The following is a 22,543-nucleotide window of genomic DNA, read 5'->3' on the forward strand; positions in this document are numbered from 1 at the left end:
CGAGCGATTCGAAATCGTCTGCCTCGGATTCTCCTGCACACTCTCACAGACACCGGCGATGTTTTGAGCAGTTCTTGCATTTCGTCGACCTTAGGATGTTGGTCAGTCATTCACTGAAGCAGTGGACTCAAATGTATTCATCACATTGCGAATAGTCTCGGTGAGACGATTTGCATGTGTTTTTGTATGCTATACAACCCCCAAAGTTTTTATGGGCTCAAAAGATTTCGTGGTTTCATATAAAAAAGATGATCTTACGATAAAAAATACATGGATCCATTATTATCACAAAATGTTGAAAAGTTCATGAAATATTGAAAAATATCGATTCATATTTTGTTTTTTCCAAGGATTGTAAGTTTTTTGTGTGCACATTTTCAATAAGTTGAGTTATATCCAGTCGAGTTATTTTTGACCTCAGGATATGTGGTTTAATTTATGACATACTATTTTGATCCACCCTTTATATAGAAGTTAATGGATCAGGTCTACCTAAAACTATTTTCAATAACGTTCTTATTGCCTAAACGATATAGAAAATCAAGCCCCGCTTCAAAAGGTGTCTGATTTCAAATAATAAAATAGGAGCTGTTTATGAGGACTTCCTGGAAGTGCCTATCGAGGTCATTAAGATAGTATTCACGGATGAACGGATTGATTAAGAGGAAGCTTTATATGAATAATTCTCAAACATGTCTTCAGATGAGTGACATTGTAGCTATCCTACGTATTATTATGACAACTTTGAGAGACATGAGTTTTATCATGAATAAAATAAAAATACTCAAAATTAGGTAAATTATTATTGTTTAATCTCCTCAAGTTGCAGTACTACAATTAGAATGTATCGAGAGGTTTCACTGCGTTTTCTTCGTAAATCTTTAGCCATTTTTGATAAAGTTCTCCTCTGGGATTTTTCTGAATGCTCAAATTTGTATCGATGTTCAAATATTGGAAGTTATCAGGTGTCACTTTGGGCCATATAAGATTCTGGAACAAACTCGTTTTGTCTGGCGTGGGGTTTCTGAAAAGAGACAATTGCTTAAAAACATGATGAAGAACATTATAAAATCAAGAGATTCGATTTTTAGTAATTATGGAACCAGATTCAGTTATATAAAATTTCCGCAAAATTTGTATCGAACGTCTATTCCTTGATCTTCTTATCGAAATTCGTCGAAGAATACATTGCCCAGTTCCGGAAAAAAAAACAGAAATTTCGGAAAATGGTTTTTATTTTTTTTTGGCTTTATTTTTCGGAGGATTTGAAAATAACTTGCACTTTCCCATTGCCACTTTTTTGCTGCTACATATTGGTGTTTTCAGATGTGCTATCCGACGTTTCGTCTTTCGGCCACCATCATCAACTTTATTTCTTCTTATGAGCGCTACATTGGATTCTTTCTGTTTTGAATAGAACCAGCTTTTACTTTTTCAAGGATGTATCATAAGTTATCTTTATTTTTTCGAAAAATTGGAGGTATTGAAAAAAAATAATTCTTATCATAATAGGCTTTGACTTTGATGTTTCTAAATTTGACTTTCAATTTCTTCCACTCACATTATATTATTGTACAAGTCAAAGAATTTTTGGAAAAAATGACTTTCACGAATGAAGAAAAAAGAGATATAATACAATTTTTTTGCAAATACGATAGAAACAGTATTAGGACATCGAAAATGTATTTAAACTTTTTTCCAGAAAGAAGACAATCACGACGAACTATGTTCAAGTTATTGAATCAAAATTTCACCGAGTTTGGTTCGTTTGAAAAGCTAATGAGGGATAGAATCAACAAACAAAATTTGATAAATGAGGTGTGTATGAGATAAATAAGATAGTGTGTCCTTGTCAATGAAAATAAAACTTTGAACAAATAACAATAATCAACTAAAATGTGAAGACAAAAGTAAATCACACCAAATGCTGAAAATGCTGGCCTTGTTCATGATAACACAATCGTGCAGTGAATATTATTCACTGCACGATTAATTTCCCTCCTCCTCAGTCTTCTGAATTCTCTGACAATGCTGTGTTGAAGGTCCTCAATATTTTGATATTCCCTTGACCATAAACCCTATTTTTCAGTATACTCCATAAGAATGTATCCATAACACTCAAGTCTGGAGATCTTGCTGGTCACCTCATCGGCCCATTATTCCCCATCCATTTACCACCAAACCTTTCAGTAATTAGATACTCGTCTGGTAGTGTGCGGTGGGGCACCATCATGTTGAAACCAGATGTTGTTTTAGTTAACCAAAGGTAGATCATCCAAATGGTCTTCGGAATTCGAAATACATTTTGAAATATTAATTGCCTGATATTTCAAAATGTGTGAGCAACATAAAATGGTTAGATCAGAAAAATACCGCGAATAACGATTTCCATATTTGAATTCTCCAATACCCTGGTTAACTGAAACATGTTTAAGAGAATGTTTCTTTATTATCTCTTTCAAACTAGTCTCGTTGTCGAGAAGTGATGTGAATAAATTTTTTGGAATTTCTGTTAATTTTGAATGAATTGAAATGGATTTTTCACCATTTTTGCATCACAAAGTATTAGTTCTTAGTTCAATACTCTAGTTGTAGTAATTCTATTAGAAAATTAAACAAATAGTACAGTTCAACAGCAAGTATGCGAAAATATTTGATGGTTAACTTACAAGTATTTTGCAAAATTAGTGAACCAAGTACGGTATCGATCGCTGGTCAATATGTCATCTTTTGGGTAATTATTCAGTACAGACATATTGAAAGAGGTCCAAATGTAGGCCAAGTCCTCGCCGTGTGCAACTTTGCCAATACCTGAAATGGTGAAAATATCATACACATGTACCTGTATTAGGAAATTATTTGAAAAATAGAAAAAATCAAAATAATGCAATAGAATAGAAAATAATTGGATGATAATACTTGTTTCATTGGTGCAAAGATGATTCGTAACTGATATAATGATATAAAAACCGAAGTAATAAACAATAAATAAGAAATAATGTATCAGAAACCAGATCAATCAATTAGAATGTTTGAAACTTTAATGACTACTTTGTCGGATTCTTGAAAGATGTATATGGGATATTTGTTTGGACATGTCGAAATTAATAATATTTCCTGTCAGTAAATGATGCGGAGCGAGAAGAATAAGAGTGGTTCGACTTCACTGAATGACAACCACCCCCATCTTATAAGAAAACAGTCATTTTTTTACCTACTTATAACAAGAAAAGCTTGCGGAAATCTGCATTACACAGTTCCCCAGAAATCCACACATTTCGACAAAAACTTCATACTGCATTACAGTATCAACCAACTCATTTTTGTTCCTTTCGCTTAACTGGGCCAATCGAATAGGCTATCAGAACATGGAGAAGACTACAAAACCACTGCGACAAAATTGAAAGAACAGGAGATGAACCTTCTGGATCATCTATAAACCACAACCAACGATATCGGGTCTACTGCCCTGACCGAAAATCAGGGGTATACAGTATTCCACGATTTCTCCATAACCCACAATATATTGGGCTGAACTAACAGAAGAAAACTTGCCTCGCCCCAGGAGCACAAACACAACGATACCCAGTCTACTGCATTGGCCAAAAGGACAACTGTCTCTCGGAAATCAGGAGATATACAGTATTTCATGCTTTCTCCATGGCCAACGGTATATTGCGACAAACCAACAGAAGAATACTTGCCTCACCTCAGGAGCACACACAACGATACCGGGTCTACTGCCCTGACCATAAGGACAAATGTCTCTCGGAAATCAAGAGGTATACACTATTTCATGCTTTCTCCATGGCCAACAGTATATTGGGACGAACCAACAGAAAAATACTTGCTTCGCCCCGTTAGCACACACACAACGATACCGGTTCTACTGCCCCTTCCCGAAGGACAAATCTCTGTCAGAATTCAGGGGGTATACAGTATTCCTCGTTTTCTCCATGGCCAACAAAATATTGGGCTGAACCAACAGAAAAAAAAACTTGCCTCGCCCCAGGAGCACAAACACAACGATACCGAGTCTACTGTCCTGACTAAAAAGACAAATGTCTTTCGGAAATCAGGAGGTATACAGTACTCCATGCTTTCTCCATGGCTACCAGTATATTGGAACAAACCAACAGAAGAATACTTGCTTCGTCCCGGGAGCACACACACAACGATACCGGGTCTACTGCCCTGACCCGAAGGACAAATCTCTGTCAGAAATCAGGGGGTATACAGTATTCCATGCTTTCTCCATGGCCAACAATATATTTGGCTAAGCCCTAAGCCAACAGAAGAATACTTGCCTCGCCCCTGTAACACACAAATTCCTTGAGAACAATCAAGATAGCTCGAATACAACATTAGGGAATCTGACAAATTAAGGGATCAAGACAATATTAAAAGATAACAGGTACACATTCAGCACTCTATTCAATAGGAATGAGACTGTCTTTGAAATACAGTCAATAAAAAAATGTGTGAAGTTACCGTCAATAAATGGTCCTGGGTTTCCTCCCAGTTGTCCTGAGTAGGAAAACTGGTAAAAGTAGACATCACTGAATTTGGATTGCAGTTCAGCATGACGAATGAGAGCACGTGTGAACCCGGCGTCACTGAAATACTAAAAATATCATTGTCAAAATCGTCTCATCAGCATCATAACCAGTTTGAATGTGAAAAATGCATAAGTAAGTAAGATACAAAATTTCGCCGTTTATTTTTTTCTCAATCATATTGTATCTAATATATTTAAGAGTCTCTGTCCTAATTGCAGTCCTAATTAGAAATGATAGAGGACTAGACTGCGGAGTAAATGAAGTAAATAAATCATTATCAAGTATTTTCCTTACTTAGATTTAATTTATGTTATTTGTAATCCAATCGCAAATAAATCAGTAACGTTAGATTCGTCAAAAAATCCTTTTGCCGAAAAGTGCTTGTCAAAAAATGGTCGCCATTTTAAAAACAATAGTCAGACACGAAAATTCAATTTTGCCAATTCGTCTTATTCATATCTAACATACTAGTCATAGGTGTCACACTAGTAGGTGGTTCCACTTATGTCTCGCTTACGTTTACGCAGTTATTTTTATCAAGTACTTTTCTTGGTTATTCACATTTTGTCTTCAATCGAGGACCACCTGCCTGGTACTGACGATCTCCAACAGGCTGAAACAGCTGTCTACCGGTGGGTCTTAAATTGAATTCAGTATGGGAATGATCAGAAAAGCACTTATCTATTCGTCTTTTGATTTTCATGGATTAATTTCCGAGCGGCTTGACTGCATTAACCTTTCTCGATTTCATATCATTTCTAGAAACATGTGGATTCATTTTCCGATGACATTCTAGGATAGCTTCTCAAATTTCTGCTACCGCAGTTGTCGGTTGATTGGTCAAACCACCAACACTGACATAAAAACTTGATAAGTTGACTTGGATGTCACACCAATAGGTGGTTCCACTTATGTCTCGCTTGCGTTTACGCAGTTTATCAGTTTATCAAGTACTTTTCTAGATTAACCTTTTAGTTAGGGAAGCCACAGATTATGCTTTAGACGACCCCTCCCGATATAGAAGGCCCCGACACTCTGTCGAATGAGGCCCCCATGTCCCCCGTTAACGGATGAATAACTTTCTCATCCATCCCACCCCAGCCAGGTAGGGGTATCCCGTGAAGGGCGGCACTGATGTCTAAGGACTTCATGCCGTCATCAATCAGTCATGAACCCATTGGTCCCTCTCGAGACCAACAATCAATCAAAAGGGTAGGGGAGCTGGTCTCCAAACCTGAAGGAAATCAAGATGACATTCTGCGTATTCACATTATGTCTTCAATCGAGGACCACCTGCCCGGTACTGACTATGCCCAACAGGCTGAAACAGCTGTCTACCGGTGGCGGTGAAATAAATATGGGAATGATCAGAATAGAACTTATCTATTAATGTTTTGATTTTCGTGTAATTATTTTCCAGCAGCTTGACTGCTGGATTACGATTCGTAAAAAGATTCTCAACAAAAAGCTCATATTACCTTTCGTCCTTTATTTGAGAATGAGCTACTCATGTGGAAATATTTATTTATTTCACTAGTACAAACATTTTCAATGGCAAATTGGCATTGGCAAATTTAACCTCATGAATGTCCAAACACCCAATTTTGGTACTTATACGAATGATTATATTTTGTTACTAACAGTAAAAAGCTCATGAAACCCGTGATCATCATGTTGCACCACTCACCTGAGACCACTGAGCTATTTGGTATTGATTTACAAAACGATAATTTCCATCTTGAAGCCATTCCACTAACCGTATTTATTTTGTGAATCAAAATATGACTGCTATAATGATAACATTGAGCCGTTTTTGTACAAACAGAAAATACTGGAGCGTCATATTATTGCGATTCAAAAAAATATGTTTGATACGATAAAACAGAATTATTATCAGTAATCAAGTTGCCTTGAAACATTGTTGAAATACTATTTGTCGAATATTCTCAAGTATATCATGACGTCATAAATTATTCTGTCAACTACAGTTCGAATATTTTTCGGAATACCGTTTTCTTATAAATAAAGAAGTGATATATTAAAATCCTACCTGGTTTGTCAGAAAAATAGCGATCGTGAATTACTTAATAGGCGTTTTTTGCTGTGCTTCATTGTCGATTCAGGAACAATGAAAAAGTTTTCGAGAATAGGAGAACTAATAAATCGTTTTCTAATATCTAAAGATACTGAAATTGACGTTTCAGCCTACTTTCAGGTGAATTCAAATACTTCCATCAGATATTTATCTAGAGAAATAGCTGTTCCACCGTCTGTTATTCAACGAATTCTGAAGAAATATAAGATTTATTCTCATGCGTCGATAGGGTTTTGTCGGTGGTCTATGAATAAATGCAGACAAGGTCCAAAATTCTATAGAAATATTATATGGAGCGATGAGGCTAATTTTTTAAATTATGGGATGTATAATAGAAAAAATTTACATCATTAGAGTAGACATAATCAATTTCTAGTTCATCCCCACAATCCCACAAAGACGATTTAGTAATAATGTTTGGTGTGATCTATTTAGATACAGAATTATCGGTCCATTTTCCTACCATGGTTCTTTGAACGGACCCCGTTATTAACAAGAGTGTTAGAAGAGTTTTTCGATAATCTTGATTTGGAGGCTCGTCAGAAGATTTATTTTCACCAGGATGGAGCACTAGCATATAATTTCAGTGGCGTAAAAAGAATGTTGCGAGACCGTTTTGGAAACAGATGGATTGCTAGAAATGGTCCTGTTAAGTGGCCTCCTCGTTCACCAGACATGACACCTCTAGATATAATTTTAGGGAATTTATGAAAAATAAGGTGAACAAAATGAAAAATAATAGTGTAGATGAACTGAAAAGTTATAATTAATAAACTATTATTATAAACTATAATTAATGGCCGAATTGTGTTGAAAGCAACACGTAATGTCAAGAGAAGAGCCCAAATATGTGTTCAACAAGAGAGCGGTGTTTTTGAATATTAATTCGATATTTTACAGCTCTACATTCGCCAAAACAAAGAATTTTTTGCACTAGTGAAAGAAATAAAAATTTCCATATTAGTCGCTCATTTTCAACTTAAGGAAGAATCATTGAAGAAAAGTGATATGAGCTTTGTTGTTGAGAATGTTATTACGTTTCATTTCAAAAAAATTATTTTATGAAATATTTCGAACACGCGACTGTCATTTTTTTTGTTTTTGGAATCGAGAAGGTCATTAAAAATGCTACTAGTTTGTCCATTCAACTGAATTCGTAGCATCAATAATAACGGAGTTGGCAATGGTACATTTCATGTACTTCGAGAAAAATCATTCCTGCGGAAATGTAAACACTTAAAAACAATATCTACTTTTTAGATTTTCTAATGAATATCAATAATTGTAGTTTTCATTGATTCTGTTTCGGACGGTGACACTGCATGTCACATGTCACTAGCTTGATTCTTATGATCAAAATTACGCTGTATAAATTGTTCACTCCCTCAAGAAAATGACACGGGGGAATCACAGAAATATCACTGAACAACAGTCAAAAACCTTTCACAAACGTTTCATATAAGAAGTATCATGGTGATTGAACGTACCCTTGTTGTACCTGCTTTGTCGTCCTCCAGTCGGCCTTTCAAGTACCAATCGTGAATGGTCTGTCCGACTTGAATCAACTTATTTCTGTCTGTGATATGCATGTTTTTTCTGACAAATAAGGTAATATCATTATCGTAATTTTGTATTTCTGTTGGAAAGTAATCATCTGAAAAAAGTGTATTGTTTTATTGTAAATAGATATAAAAATTCGGAATTGACGAAGATTTCAATAACATTGTGAATAAATTAATTAATTGGTAGCGAAGTAATAATGATGAATTTTCCGATTATTTCAATAATTTTCTTTAGTAAAATTTTACACTTATTGATGAGAGCCGATCTAGCTTCCAAGAGAATATAAAACAAACCAAAATTTCTTTTTAAAAGAATTCACAACGAAATAAATTGAATTAATGATGAATATTTTTCTGTACTTGGATGATTTCATGGCTAAACATATGAAAATCAGTCCAAAGAAATGTCTATCCAGTCTTTTTTTCACTTTTCTTTTGTCCAAATGAAAAAACATCGACTGAATAAAAAAATTAAATAGTCATGTAGTCATTAAATAGTCAAATAGTTTGCATGATAGTACTATTCATGTATTAGTAATTCACCTCTCATCAACAACTACGTGGAACCCCCTTTTTCCGAATAAAGATCATACCATAAGAATGACTCGCTGAGCAGTCGCTCAAAAATATGCAGGTTAGTGGAGTAATCACAAAGATGATGTTTTTTTACTGTGAGTTGATTCCGTCGATGGAGAAATAAGCACCATAGTTAGATGAAAAGTATACAGGGTGTTTCTTAACTAACTTACGAAACTCCAGCTGTTTCGAGGAATAAGTTTCTATGAAAATATGTCTTGAGTTGTTTAATTTCTAAGATAACGGGCGCTGAAGTTTGATGAATCGCTTTGGTTGAAATTTGGTAGAGTTACTTGAAGTAATGAGATGTTTATTTATAGCTTACTAGATTGAACTTATTAGGTCTAGTGACATTTCAGAGGGCACCACAGGCAATAATATTGAGAAAAAAAAAACGTCACTGACTCGTTTTTTGTAGTTTTTTATTATTTTTGATCAAGAACCTGAAAGTACAATTTTTTATCCTCTCCATATCTAGCTTCATTTTCAAGAAGAAAGTTGAAGCTCTTCTATTGCATATCCTGGATATTGAAAAAATTTCATTTTTCATCAATATCGGAAACACATCTGGCCCATTTGTCTCAAACATAACACATGGATCAATAAGTCCCGAGACTAACAATGAAAACAACATTTTTTTTACAAAATTTTTTTTATTCATCAACATAATCTCCTTTTAGGGTGATACAATGGTTCCAACGCTTTTCCAATTTTTCAATACCATGTTTATAAAAAAATGTATCTTTCGCTTCAAAATAAGTTTCAGTTTCAGCGATGACCTCCTCATTTGAGCCAAATCTTTTTCCCTGGAGCATTTTTTTAAGATCAGCAAAGAGCCAGTAGTCACTGGGGGCTAAATCTGGTGAGTATGGGGGGTGGGGAAGCAGATCAATTGTTTCACACAAAATTGTTTCACACATTTTATTTCAAGCTAGTAATTAAACTTGACTCAATCAATGCAGGGGCGTTTCGAAAGGCAACTGAGTTACGATTTGTAACGCCACAGGCCCAATAGCTTCCCCATTGAAAAATCAACATTCATATGCTTCTTATCACAAATCATTACCGAGTTCAATCAAGTAACTACTTCCCAATTTTGGGATGACGAGAATCCCCAAGTTATTAGAGGAAGACAATTTTCGTTAAACGTTTGGGTAATGATTATTTCCAACAGCAACATTAACAGGTGAATGTAATCGTATATGTTAGAGTACTTGATAAAAATAACGGCGTAAACGCAAGCGAAGCATAAGTGGACAAGTGGACAAGTGTGACAACCAAGTCAACTCGCCAAGTTTTTATGTCAGTGTTGGTGGTTTGACCAATCAACCGACAACTGCGGTAGCAGAAATTTGGGAAGCTAACCTGGGATGCCATCGGAAAACGAATCCACATGTTTCTAGAAATGATATGAAATCGAGAAAAGTTAATGTAGTCAAGCGGTTGAAAAAGAATTCCATGAAAATCAAAAGATAAATAGATATTCAAGTACTATTCTGATCATTCCCATAATGATTTCTATTCAAGAGCCACCGGTAGACAGTTGTTTCAGCCTATTGGGCATCGTCAGTACTGGGCAGGCGGTCCTCGATTGAAGACAAAATGTGAATAACCAAGAAAAGTACTTAGTAGAAATAACTGCGTAAACGCAAGCGAGGCATACGTGTAACCGCCTATTGGTGTGACACCCAGGTCAACTTGCTAAGTTTTTATGTCAGTGTTGGTGGTTTGACCAGTCAACCGACAACTGCGGTAGAGGAAATTTGGGAAGCTGGAATATATATAGTTATTAGAATGAGTTGACGTGACTTTTTTTTCTTAATATAATTGGATGTGAACTGTGGACCCAATAATTTCAATCTGGTTAGGGTTTAATAAGCTCCTTTTCACTACAGATAACTGCACCAAATTTCTACCAAGTCAAATCAAGGACATTCATAATATTTCAAGAATATAGTTTGTTAAATTCCAACGCCCTGTATTTCAGAAACCAAGCAATTCCAAACAAAAAACTTATTTTATCAAATGACTCAATGGATCACTCTCATCGTTTCGTACCATGGTAAGGAAACATCCTGTATCAACAAATTGTTGAAATAATCGATATAGATTAACAGACTGTTTTTGTAAATATTATTAGACATCGTCATTCTCATACCATCGCTTAAGTGAAATCATTGTCCATCTACATAGTTATTTTATTATAATAATTTGAATTTGATATTTGATATTTTCTTAGGACAAAACACAAGTACTACAGGAAAATCCTTAAGGCACTCTAAGAGCGGTGCCTGTGCGAAATAACCGATTTAAATCACTGGAGATTAAATTCATTTGGAAAAACGTTCTCAGGAAGTTTATTCCACATAAACGCAATTCTCCAGATGAAAGAGTTTTTGAACACTGCAGTGAATTCGAGGTGTACTGAATTGAACCTCAAAATGAGCAGCCACAGTCCGTCGCATATTTTTGATATGTACCGCTCTTGGTGGAATCAAATGTGCCAAGTCACTTGAACACTTCCCGTGAAAGTATCTATAGAAGAGAGGCAAATCTCCAACCTTTCTTCGATGTTCCAGGCTATCAAAGTTACGCGTGATGTCCGCGTCTCCAATCAGGCGGATGGCTCTTTTCTGGATGGAATGCAGCAACTTCAGGGTATGTTTGGGGACGGATCTCCATACATGAGAACAATACTCCAAAAAAGGTCTGTTCAGAGCTTTATAAAGCATCAAAAGTTGCTGAGGTGTGTACAGTTTTTTGGTTCAACATCATTTCATTAGTTTTTTAATAATTTTTGCCCATTAAAACCAAAAAAAAAACTTTAGATATGACTTTTGTTTTTGCATTTTAGCGGCCTACGTGGTATCTTACCTCGGCTTCATTATATAACAACTACAAAATAAATTGTGATCAAACATAGATTGTTTCAATCGTCTTTTCCAGTAAAACTTGCCTATTGATATTTTTTCAGTCTGATATAATTAAACTGATTTTTAAAGTTTCGCGAGTTAACATGGCGATTGCAGTTTCATCTCAATTAAAATGAAATTTATTCCTCACTTGAAAGTAATCCGATCATCTCTTCTGAACATATTCCAATTATGAGAGGAACCCTGGCCAATAATAATAAGAATAATAATAATATACTTTATTGTCATTAAGAATAAATCTTGTGGTACATACAAATGTAAGTATAGAAATATAAAATGTGACTATAAAAACACCTACAAAAAAATAAAGTTAGAACATATACTATACCAAGTTCAACATCGAAATTTTGTCTCAACATGGTTGTGTACAGACTTATTTAATTTCTTATGGAGTTACCTTTTCGATGCTGTGTCACACTCAGTACTTTCCCTAATCAAATTGTATGAGTGAACAAGGGGTGGGGAGAGAAGTATGACAGTTTAAGTAACGATAAGATTTGTCTCCCTCGGATTTAAAATTAACGTGTTTTTGCATTATCTTCACAAAACATGTGTTTTGAAGAATTCGTTTTCGGTGTCGGGTTAAATCGATCCATAATTACAAATTTCGTCCGCCGTTTTGGAGCCACCATCTTGATTCTTTACATTGAAAAACAATTCATAATTTCCGACCCTGAAAACCATCACTTATCAATTTTGAATCAAATCGGACCATAATTACAAATCTTGTCCGCCATTGTGAAGCCGCCATCTTGTTGTTCCCCTAGAAAAACTCCATAATGCATTGTCACCGAATTCATGTCAAATCAGCTTGGGAATGAAGTATCATAATTTGGAATACGGACCAGTTATTTTCCCACAAGAGGGTGCCAAAATCGAAAGTTAGGTAGCTTAAATTGGTATGGCTGAATTCCTTATGAAATTATCTTCTCAACGATGTGTCACACTTACTACTTTCCCTATTCAAATTGTTTGGCTGATAGTCACCAAGGGGTGGGGGAAGAGGTAAAAGAGTTAAGGTTATGATAGGAAGATGTTCCCCTTAAATAAAAAATCGACGTGTTTTTGCATCTTTTTCAGAACACATGTGATTTGAAGATATTCGATCTGTTTCGTTTTCGGTGCCCCAACCTGTATAATTTTTCAAATTTTTTGTACACATTTGTGGAAATTTGACGGTGCTAAGCCGGTTCTGCGTTGCTATCATCGACATAACCCGATTATGTCGATGGTTGCTACACGTGTGTAGTCAGAACTAGTCGCTTGTATAATATATACGATGGAACAAGAACATTGGGTTACATGACGATAACTCTGAGAAAGAATTCAATTTGTTTTTGCTCACACTTTAAAATAAAATTCCTCTATATCTCAAGACTCTGAGCCTTATCAAATCATAATCCTTAAAATTGATACCGAACACGTTCTTTGATATTCTGGAATTTTTGTATGTTTGTTATTAAACCATCCTAATACAGATGGTTTAAACCACCTTTTCCAAATTATTTTACGCCAATATTCGTATTACAATATGGTATTACGGAATTTTAACGTGCAACATGATGCCATCTTTTGACCAGTAATTTAAGATGAGCTAAGTACTCCGGAGAACCTTCCGGAGAAGCTATGGTCAAAGAATACAAAACCCATAGATGCTCAAAACTGGCACTTTCGTCATTGTCTAATAAATCTTTAGACAATGCTTTCGTGTCATTTGAAATTTTTAGTACTTAACCTGACTATCAGAGGGCTTTGTATAATATGTTTAAGCTACATCCGGGTATATTATAAAGATAGGTAATAAGATCTTTTTAATGTGACCGTGTTATAGCGAATTCCTTGCAGATGCGGGTCGGTCTACATTGGAACCACGAAAAGAAATGTAGGTGTAGTATCATGCACCCTAATTAATCACCTTAACAAAAATGGATTCTACACAATTGCATACGCAGATGACATAGTTATCTTGCAGACCGGCAAATTTGTAAACACACTGTGCGATAGAGCGCAGGATGGGCTCAAATTAATAGATACATGGTGTAAGGAACACTCACTGTCGATCAATCCCAAGAAGACTAAGATGGTCCTTTTCACCAGGAAAAGAAATTTAACGGACTTAAAACCTACCGAAATCTTCAAAAGCAAACTAAACTTCTCTGAAGAGGTGAAATACCTTGGTACTATCCTCGACAAGAAGCTAACATGGAACTCTCATCTACAGAGTAGAGCAAAAAGAGGATACGTGGCTTATGAGCAATGTCGGAAGACAGTGGGACGCGCATGGGGTCTTTCACCCCGTGTGGTTACCTGGATCTACACTGCAATAATAAGACCTATGTTAACGTATGGAGCCATTGCATGGGGACCGAAAGTTCTACAAGCAACGGCCATCCAAAAATTATATCAAATACAGCGACTGGCTTGTTTAAACATCACAGGAGCCATGAGAACAACACCAACCGCGGCAATGAAATTAATCACGGGTCTGACCCCTCTGGATCTGTACGTTAATATGGCGGGAAGCGCTTACTGCGCAACCTCTGCTGCAGGCAACAAGTGATGCAATTGAACCCAGGTTCGTAATAAACCCTACAAAATACAAATTAAGCAGAACACAGAATCAGATTCTACAAATGCAATACGGATTTATACAGACGGCTCAAAAACCAAGGAAGGCTCAGGATGTGGAGTGTACTCCAGGTCAATAAGTCTAAGGATTAAGTGGGGAATGGGAAGAAATACCAGCGTGATCCAAACAGAACTGGCTGGTATCTCAATCGCCACAAAAGAAATAACCAAGAAAGGAATTTCTGGCAAAAACATAACAATCTGCAATGATAGCAGACAAGCACTATTAGCCTTGAATAGACATCGTGTTACCTCAGGGCTAGTACTAGAGTGCCACCAAGATTTAGCCAAAGCCTCGGTAGATAATAACATTATCCTGAGTTGGGTTAAAGGGCACGACAGGAGTAAAGGTAATCGCATTGCCGACTCTTTAGCCAAGGAAGCGGCTGGACTAAGAATTTTAGGACCCAGTAGCACCCACGGCCTGATGACTTCGACAATTGCGGAACTAGTCAAATGTTACACCCATGCTCAATTCTTAAAGAGACGGGATGGAATCAAAGGATGTAATCTTGCCAGGATAACCTTGGGCGACCCTGGGAAGCTAGCGCCGAAGAAATATCTGGCGATGACCAGGAAAAACCTACGCTTAACAGTAGGATTTCTGACTGGCCACTGTCAACTGAGGAAACACCTCCGTATTATGGGGCTAGTGGACACACCTTTATGCAGGATGTATGAAGGGTAAGATTAAACTGTCAGACATGTCTTATGCGAGTGTCCGGAGTTATCGTCAATAAGAGAGTGTGTGTTCGGCGAGTCTTGGCCTACACCTGCCGATATAAAGGAGATGTCTCCTAGTGATCTGTCCACCTTCCTGGAAAGGACAGGATGGACGACGACCTAGGAGGACAACTCCTCGGGAGGATGTACAATGGGTCACATGTGGCCTAAGTGCGTGGGCTTCCACTCACCCTCCCTACTCTACAGATACAGATACAGAGATAGTATCATGCATGATGAAACCACGCATTTTTTTAAAGATTTGGAAAGCTGATTGAATAATTGTGCAATAAATAGTTATTTCATACGTTACAATAAATACACCTTCGCTAACTTCCTTTTATCCGAAAAAATAAAACTTTATTTTGGACTAAAAGTGTTGGTTAAAAATTTGTTAATAATCGATCAGAGTAATTTAAAATAATGAATGGCTATAATCATCATAATTACCACATAAACTTGAGTTGAAACTGTGTTGAGTTGTTCAGCTGGAATAGTTCTCAAGAAAGCCAACAATTTGTCGCTATCTGTGTCCTCGTTTAAGGGTTTACCTAAAGCAGCTCCGATTTTAAACGCTATCGTCTTGTAATTCCTCTGATATGCCCATGGATTAATATTTGATCCACTCTGAGCGATTGCTGCTCTGAATAAACCTTCAAATGAAAAATGAATATCCAATTAGAAATCGTATTACCTGCGGATATTGCTAAAGGTTTACAACACATCCGGGTGGCGAAAATTCAATTGCATAGTATTGCTACTTCAATAACGGTAGAGCTGAATGTACTTTTAGAAATGCAATAAAACACAAGCACTAGATGAAAATCCTTGAGGCGTTCTAGGAGCAGTGCCTGTGCGAACGTAGCGATTCACGTTAGAGTTGGAATTGCTGGAGAATACATTTATTCTCTTCTCAGGAAGTTTATCCCACATAAACGAAGTTCTCCAAATGAAAGAGTTCTCAAACGGTGGAGTTCGAGGTGTACCAAGTTGATGTTCGTGTCTCCGATCAGGGGGATGGCTCTTTTCTGTATGTAATCCAGCAGCTGCAGGGTATGTTTGGGTGTGGAGCTCCAGACATGAGAACGATACTACAAAGAAGGTCTGATCTGAGCTATATGTATGAAGCATCAAATGTTGCTGAGATGTGTACAGTTTTCTGGTCCGGAACAGTGTTTCAAGATTTTGAGAAGCAGCTTTTGCAATTCGAGCGACATACTGTGGTCCATTTTAACCTCCAACAAACTTATTGAAGCAGAAAGCACAATTGTCTGTCCTGACATTATTATATCTGCGTCGGAGACATTCATTTCTTTGGAGAGAACCGATGCCTGGATTTTCGTGGCATTAAATTGAACCTGGGTACTTTCACCCCAATTCAAAATCCTCATTAAGATATGTACGGAAGCGTAGAAGGGCCAAAGATTATTTGTTTATTTGATTCACCATAATTTCGACTTAAAAGTCGAAATTTCGACTTTTATCTCGTAATTTCGACTTTTATTTCGTAATTTCGACTTTTTTCTCGTAATTTCGACTTTTATCTCGTAATTTCGACTTTTATTTCGTAATTTTGACTTTTTTCTCGTAACTTCGACTTTTTTCTCGTAATTTCGACTTGTATCTCGTAATTTCGACTTTTATTTCATAATTTCGACTTTCATTTTGAAATTTCGACTTTCATCTGAAAATTTTGAGTCAAAAGTAGAAATATGGTTCCTTGAGTGCATTATAATTTACTACTCACAGGAGGTTCGTGAGATTGTTGTGTGATTGAAATTTCAATAGAAATATGTGGTTGAATGTGGGATCAACTTCAAGCGACCCTAAGGTTAAAAATAATCATTACCTCTGAATCAGTTAATAACTCCAACAATAATCATTTTGAACTGATGCTGAAACAAGAACAAATATTTCCGTTTAATGTACATTTTTGAAGATGCACATGTCAATGATATTTCATTGAATTTTACCACACTATTATTTCTCATCTTCACACTCGAAAAAATTTGCAACTTTGAAGATCATATCATCGTCACATTCGTCATAATCAAAACAATAGGATTCGATAATTCAAATTGATTTCTCTCTGATGTTCGTTTAGCTGCCGATTCAAAGTTTTTCACATGAATTCAAATTTTCCCAGGTAATTGGAGGATATTTCTCAAAAGGAGGATGTCCCAGAACTTTACGAATCGATATGGGCACTGAAAATGAAGTAATGGAGAGGATACAAAAAGCCTTTCGTGAAGTATTTACTGAATCAACAAATCGACCATGTTTTTTGTATGGAAAAAGCATGCACAATACTCGATGAATTTATTTCAAACCCTAATAGAAGACAATTTATTTGATGCATCATTTTCGCACAAGTCTCTAGTTCAATTTTGTTTCATACCATTAGTACAAGTAAGAGATAAGTTGTTGTTATTGAAATTTTGATTATAATTTTTATTTCAGAGTGATCTTGATCAAGTATATTTTGAATGGAGTATTCATAGAATACATAGAATACTTTGTCTCCCTGCTCCAGCAGGGAGACAAAGTATATTGTATGCGATGCCTTCCCTTTATAGAGTTACAGATCACCTCATCAAGATTCCATCATTCGCTTTTAAACATTTTTCGTCGAAGTGTACATATCCCCGAACAGGCTGTGATGAAGATTTTTGAAAATTATGTTCAATTTTTATGAAAAAAATAATTACACAAGGTCCCTAGATCCTTACGCCACAATTAATTTATACATTAATCTGAGAAGTGTCAATGTCAATGAATTTTAGATTGATAATTATGCATTGATATTATTCAGAACCTTTTTGAAAAAGTAAATGCTTTCCGCACGAGTAGGAGAAAGTCGACTCTGGCCAAAATATTAGTTTCTCATCATAGTAAATCAATTCGGTCAGTAATATCCCTACTTCATTATCAAAACTTATCTAAAATTCAGTTTTTCACTACAACTGAAGACAGTTCTAGTAGAAATTCATTAACATTTTGAAAGAATACTCTACACAATCACATCTTAAACGTCATGTAGAAACACAGTTTGCAATGGCAACTAACTAATACTGTCGGTATGTTCTTCGAAGATATATTACAATGTTCATTTCTTAGGTATTATGAGTTTTCTCCCCTCGTTTCGAAAAATCATAGAGATCTAATGACGCAAAAAAAACTAACTGGAGCAGAATTGTTCCCGAACGTTCAATCAAAACATGAGTAGGCTTCGAATATTCAATAAAATCGGTTTCTGTCATATTTCTTCGTAAAAAAACATACCACTATGAGAATATTGGGCACTGTCAAAGTGATTTGAAAAGAGTGTCGAAATTTCGAGATAAAAGTCGAAATAACAAGATAAAAGTCGAAATTACGAGATAAAAGTCGAAACTACGAGATAAAAGTCGAAATTAAGAGATAAAAGTCGAAATTTCGACTTTTAAGTCGAAATTATGGTGAATCAAATAAACAAATAATCTTTGGCCCTTCTACGCTTCCGTAGATATGCAACCTGCTGCCGATGAAGATGTTTAATCCGCAGCCGATGCCTTGGAATCCAAATATAATGACGAGACAATTGGTTTTTTCCAATAAGTCGTTGATATACGATAGATAGAAAGAGGGTTGGAGACAATACAATACGGATTCCTGTGGAACACCAACGTAGATGGTAAAAGTATTCGAGAGAGAAATGAATTGATCATTTTGGACAAAAAAACTATAGTGATACCAATCGTGAACAAAACAGTAGGTCAAAAAAGTTATACTTAGGCCCAAATCTTTTCAGCTCATTACCGATAAACCTTAACTGCGAGACAAATCCAAAAATGTTCAAAAGAAACGTCAAAATATACATCAAACTTATACCCCGTGCAGAAATAGCGGGAAAAATAGAGCACCAACACGATATTTTTCAAGCTTCAATGTAGTACATCTTCCAAATATATCTCTCTTCAACTAATATAATGAGTTCTCTGTGTCCTATACCATGCAAATGCAATATGAATTTCAACATGATAATTATTTCTAAATATGTAGTCTACTATATTGTGTTACTAAAATAGTATGTCTCAATTAACTCAATTAACCTTATACAATTTTTTATCCCGATATGTGACAATATGAATACTATATCTCTATTTCAGTATCTGACCTATCTCTCAACGAAGCTAAATGCAAAATAATGAGTTTCACACGAAAGAAGTCACCTACTATCAAGGGCTATTTCATTAATCATACCAATTTACAGAGAATCAATGAGATGAAAGATCTCGGGATAATTTTTACTGGTGTGTTCAGTTTCTCTGGGCACATTGAGTACCTTAGTATCTGAATGTCATAGAAAAATGAGCTTTATCTTGAGATCTAGCCGTGGATTGAATCACGATACTTGTTTGTTACTCTTTAACTCCATTGTTCGCTCTAAGCTGGAATATGGTTGTGTCATTTGGAATCCAAAGGCCTTTTTATATTCTGAAACTATAGAAAAAGTCCAGAAACGATTATTAAGAACACTCTTTTTCAGAAAACACAATGTTTGGCCTTTATTTATATCGTATTCAAGCCAATCACAAGAATTCAACATGCAACCATTGAAGGACCGCCGTGAGTCATCGGAAGTGATTTTTGTTTTTAACATTCTCAGAAAACTGAAAGTACCTGAAATTCTCTATAATATTGATTTTATTGTAACTGACGTAAGACTGACAAGAAGAGACAATCTATTTCGTATCTCCAACAATTTGTCTCCTCTTCAACAACTCCTCCGAATGCTCATATGTGTCTGAATCTTTTTACGGCCATTTTATTATTTACTGTTTTAAATTGTAATATTTCATATAGATTTTTGACTGTATCAATGGTACTCAATGAATACTATATGTAAGGAACTTTTGAAAAAACTGTACATCATGTAAGTGGAACCCATTCTGTTTGTTGTTCAGTATAAATAAATTTCTATTCTATTCTATTATATTCTATTCTATTTCTGTTTCCCATTACGCCACGTATATTCTTTCCAATTCCACGATCTTGTGAGTCCTTTATATCTAGTATATGTGCTATTATATGAATTTCATGGGCATTTTAGAAAAGTTGCTATAACTTTTTTCCTGTCAAAAATCTCTTGTTTCCATGAAAACATTTCCAAAGCACTTTTTCACGTAGAATTCAATGGTGTAAAAACCCCATTTTTTCAAATAATGCGATTTATGGAAAACTATTTTGTTAATAGGACACCCTGTATATTCCTGCATATTTTAATAGAGCTTAAAATTAACTTTCTAAAAATGTAGCACACTTGATGTTTTGCTAGTCAACTTTGAAATACAGAGCTTTCAGGTTTTTTCATGTAAACTACTTGATCAAGTAGGCTTTAGACGACACGCCGATGAAACCGAAAGAAATTGTTCAGTAGTACCTATCAAATGTTGAGAAACCTTTTCACAACAGTAATGAAAACAAATAGTTTCCATAAAACTGATAATTTACTTTATATACTACTATTAAATGAAACTTCAACAATAATAATATTAATAATGATAAAGAACATATTTTCAGATAAGGTGATCGAACTGTCTACCTGCTTCTCCTTCACACAGGTGATAGGTTTTCCGAACGTTTTTTGCCGATTTAATTAGTTCAATAGAAGTGAGAGAAGCAAAACTTTGCATCACTGCCGCTTCCAATTCGTATCTAGAATTGATCGGCAATTTGAAAATATGATCTTCCAACCATCTCCAGAAGAAATAATCCATAGAAGTAAAGTCAAGTGACCTAGCCGGCCAACTGGTGGGTCCTTGGTTGACTATCCAATTATTACCAAAATTTGCAACCAACAAATGCGTGACGATTGCAGTGGTGTGTGGCGAAGTACTGTCTTGTTAAAAATATATTTTTCTGAGCTCCAATAGTGGCAATTCATCAACAAGGTCCTGTATGGCTTTAATTTGTGTTTTTTCAAAATCCTTCTAACGTTAGTTTTTGGTAGGCCTGTTGATAGTTTTAAATTTCGCGTTGACGTTTTGGAATCATTTTCAACAACTTCTAAAAAGACTATTTCTTTCTAGGAATTCATATAATTTGAATATTTTCTTTTCAAATTAACCACCATCAATCAGATTGTGTCACAATCTTGCGAAAATGTTTCTGAAATATTGTCTTTTCTCTGGATAAAATACAAAGTGCCTGCTGCTTCTGCATTTTCCCCGGTTTGTATAAAATAGACTATCATATCGCATTTTTCATAATTCTCATACGGCATTGCGAATATGTTTGAAAATTGAACAAATACCACTAATTGAAAAGCGTCTTTACTGCTTAAATCAAAATTTGACAGCTACCAGTAAAGATTTGCATTCTGTTTCATCGCCGCATCGTCTACATGTCTTCATGAAAAACCTGAAAGCTCTGTATTTCAAAGTTGACTCTAGCAAAACATTTTTGGATAGGTAATTTTGAGCTCTATCGAAATATGCAGGAATATACAAGGTGTCTCATTAAAAAATAGTTTTTCATCAATAACTATTGATATCTCATTTGACAAAATAAGTTCTTTACACCATTGGACTCTAAGTAAAAAGTGCTTTGGAAATATTTTGATAGAAACAAGTTTCTGACAGGAGAAAAGTTACAGTAACTTTTCCAAAATGCACATTTTCGAGAAGCATGATGTAACTCAAAAACTATGAGATATATCGATATGCGATTTTCACCATTGAGTTTGTCATAAAATTTGGCCCACTCTGTCAATGATTCTCGGTTGTTCATCCATCCGGCTTCGATTAACTAAGTGCAAGCCTTCATGTAAACAGAAGCTCTCTCTGATTTAATGCAGGTTGGATATAATCCAACGCCGTTCATGGTATTATCCAGTGAAGTGGTTGTTTTCTGATAAAAGTCAGTCAATTCAACCTACTGTGTAGGTATATCCGAGACGAGCTTGAACATTTAAGGTTCATTTCAATAGATTTAATTGTTTGTCTTCATTTTTCATTCAAAAAAGAGAAGAGTGCTATATGAAATTAGCTGTTTTATTTTTCCCCATTGTATTGCAATTGTTTCTCAGAATGTAAATATTTCAATGGCCAATAGTTTGCCACCAAAAATTATTTGCTGGGTAACAATAAAATCCTTCAATGTTCTACCTTTTTGTGGATCATTATTATCTCATTCATATTCAAGTACACAAACAGGATTACAGTGCCTGAAAATGAAACTCGTTTTCTCGCGTAGAATTGAAATAAATTGATTTTTTCTCCGCTCTCACCTTTGGAACCTTTACTCATCATTTGAAAACCTACAGACGATGCTCCTGCACTTTGCCCAAATATGGTTACTTTTTCTGGATCGCCACCAAAATACTTGATATTTTTCTGGACCCACTTGAGTCCCATCTGTTGATCTTTCAAACCGTAGTTGCCAGGTATTATTTCGTCTCCAGTTGTCAGAAAACCTATAGAAGAT

General features: G+C 35.5%; 2 protein-coding genes across 2 annotated transcripts in view; both read right to left on the minus strand.

Moving 5' to 3' along the window:
- Positions 1 to 22,543, minus strand: part of LOC111507261 (juvenile hormone esterase) — a 196,206-nt gene that overhangs the window by 150,062 nt on the left and 23,601 nt on the right. The gene's annotated exons all lie outside the window — the stretch shown is intronic.
- LOC141485691 (neuroligin-2-like) lies at positions 791 to 11,936 on the minus strand. Its single transcript, XM_074182969.1, has 5 exons — positions 11,856 to 11,936; positions 8,142 to 8,308; positions 4,492 to 4,624; positions 2,670 to 2,811; positions 791 to 1,024 (listed from the first exon to the last, which is right to left on the minus strand). The coding sequence occupies exons 1-5, from the start codon at positions 11,872 to 11,874 to the stop codon at positions 838 to 840; spliced, it is 648 nt and encodes a 215-aa protein (XP_074039070.1). The 5' UTR covers positions 11,875 to 11,936; the 3' UTR covers positions 791 to 837.

The sequence above is a fragment of the Leptinotarsa decemlineata genome, unplaced genomic scaffold (assembly GCF_025532065.1).
Source record: "Leptinotarsa decemlineata unplaced genomic scaffold, Ldec_3_MD MMD2_P_RNA_scaffold_2, whole genome shotgun sequence".
Taxonomy (NCBI): domain Eukaryota; kingdom Metazoa; phylum Arthropoda; class Insecta; order Coleoptera; family Chrysomelidae; genus Leptinotarsa; species Leptinotarsa decemlineata.

Bases quoted from the DNA above. Each gene is read 5' to 3' on its own strand.
- LOC141485691 (XM_074182969.1), bottom strand. The intron at 2,812-4,491 runs GTAACTTCACAC...TCACCATTTCAG, and splicing joins CCCAGGACCATTTATTGACG to GTATTGGCAAAGTTGCACAC. The intron at 1,025-2,669 runs GTAAGTTAACCA...GTCTCTTTTCAG, and splicing joins ACTAATTTTGCAAAATACTT to AAACCCCACGCCAGACAAAA.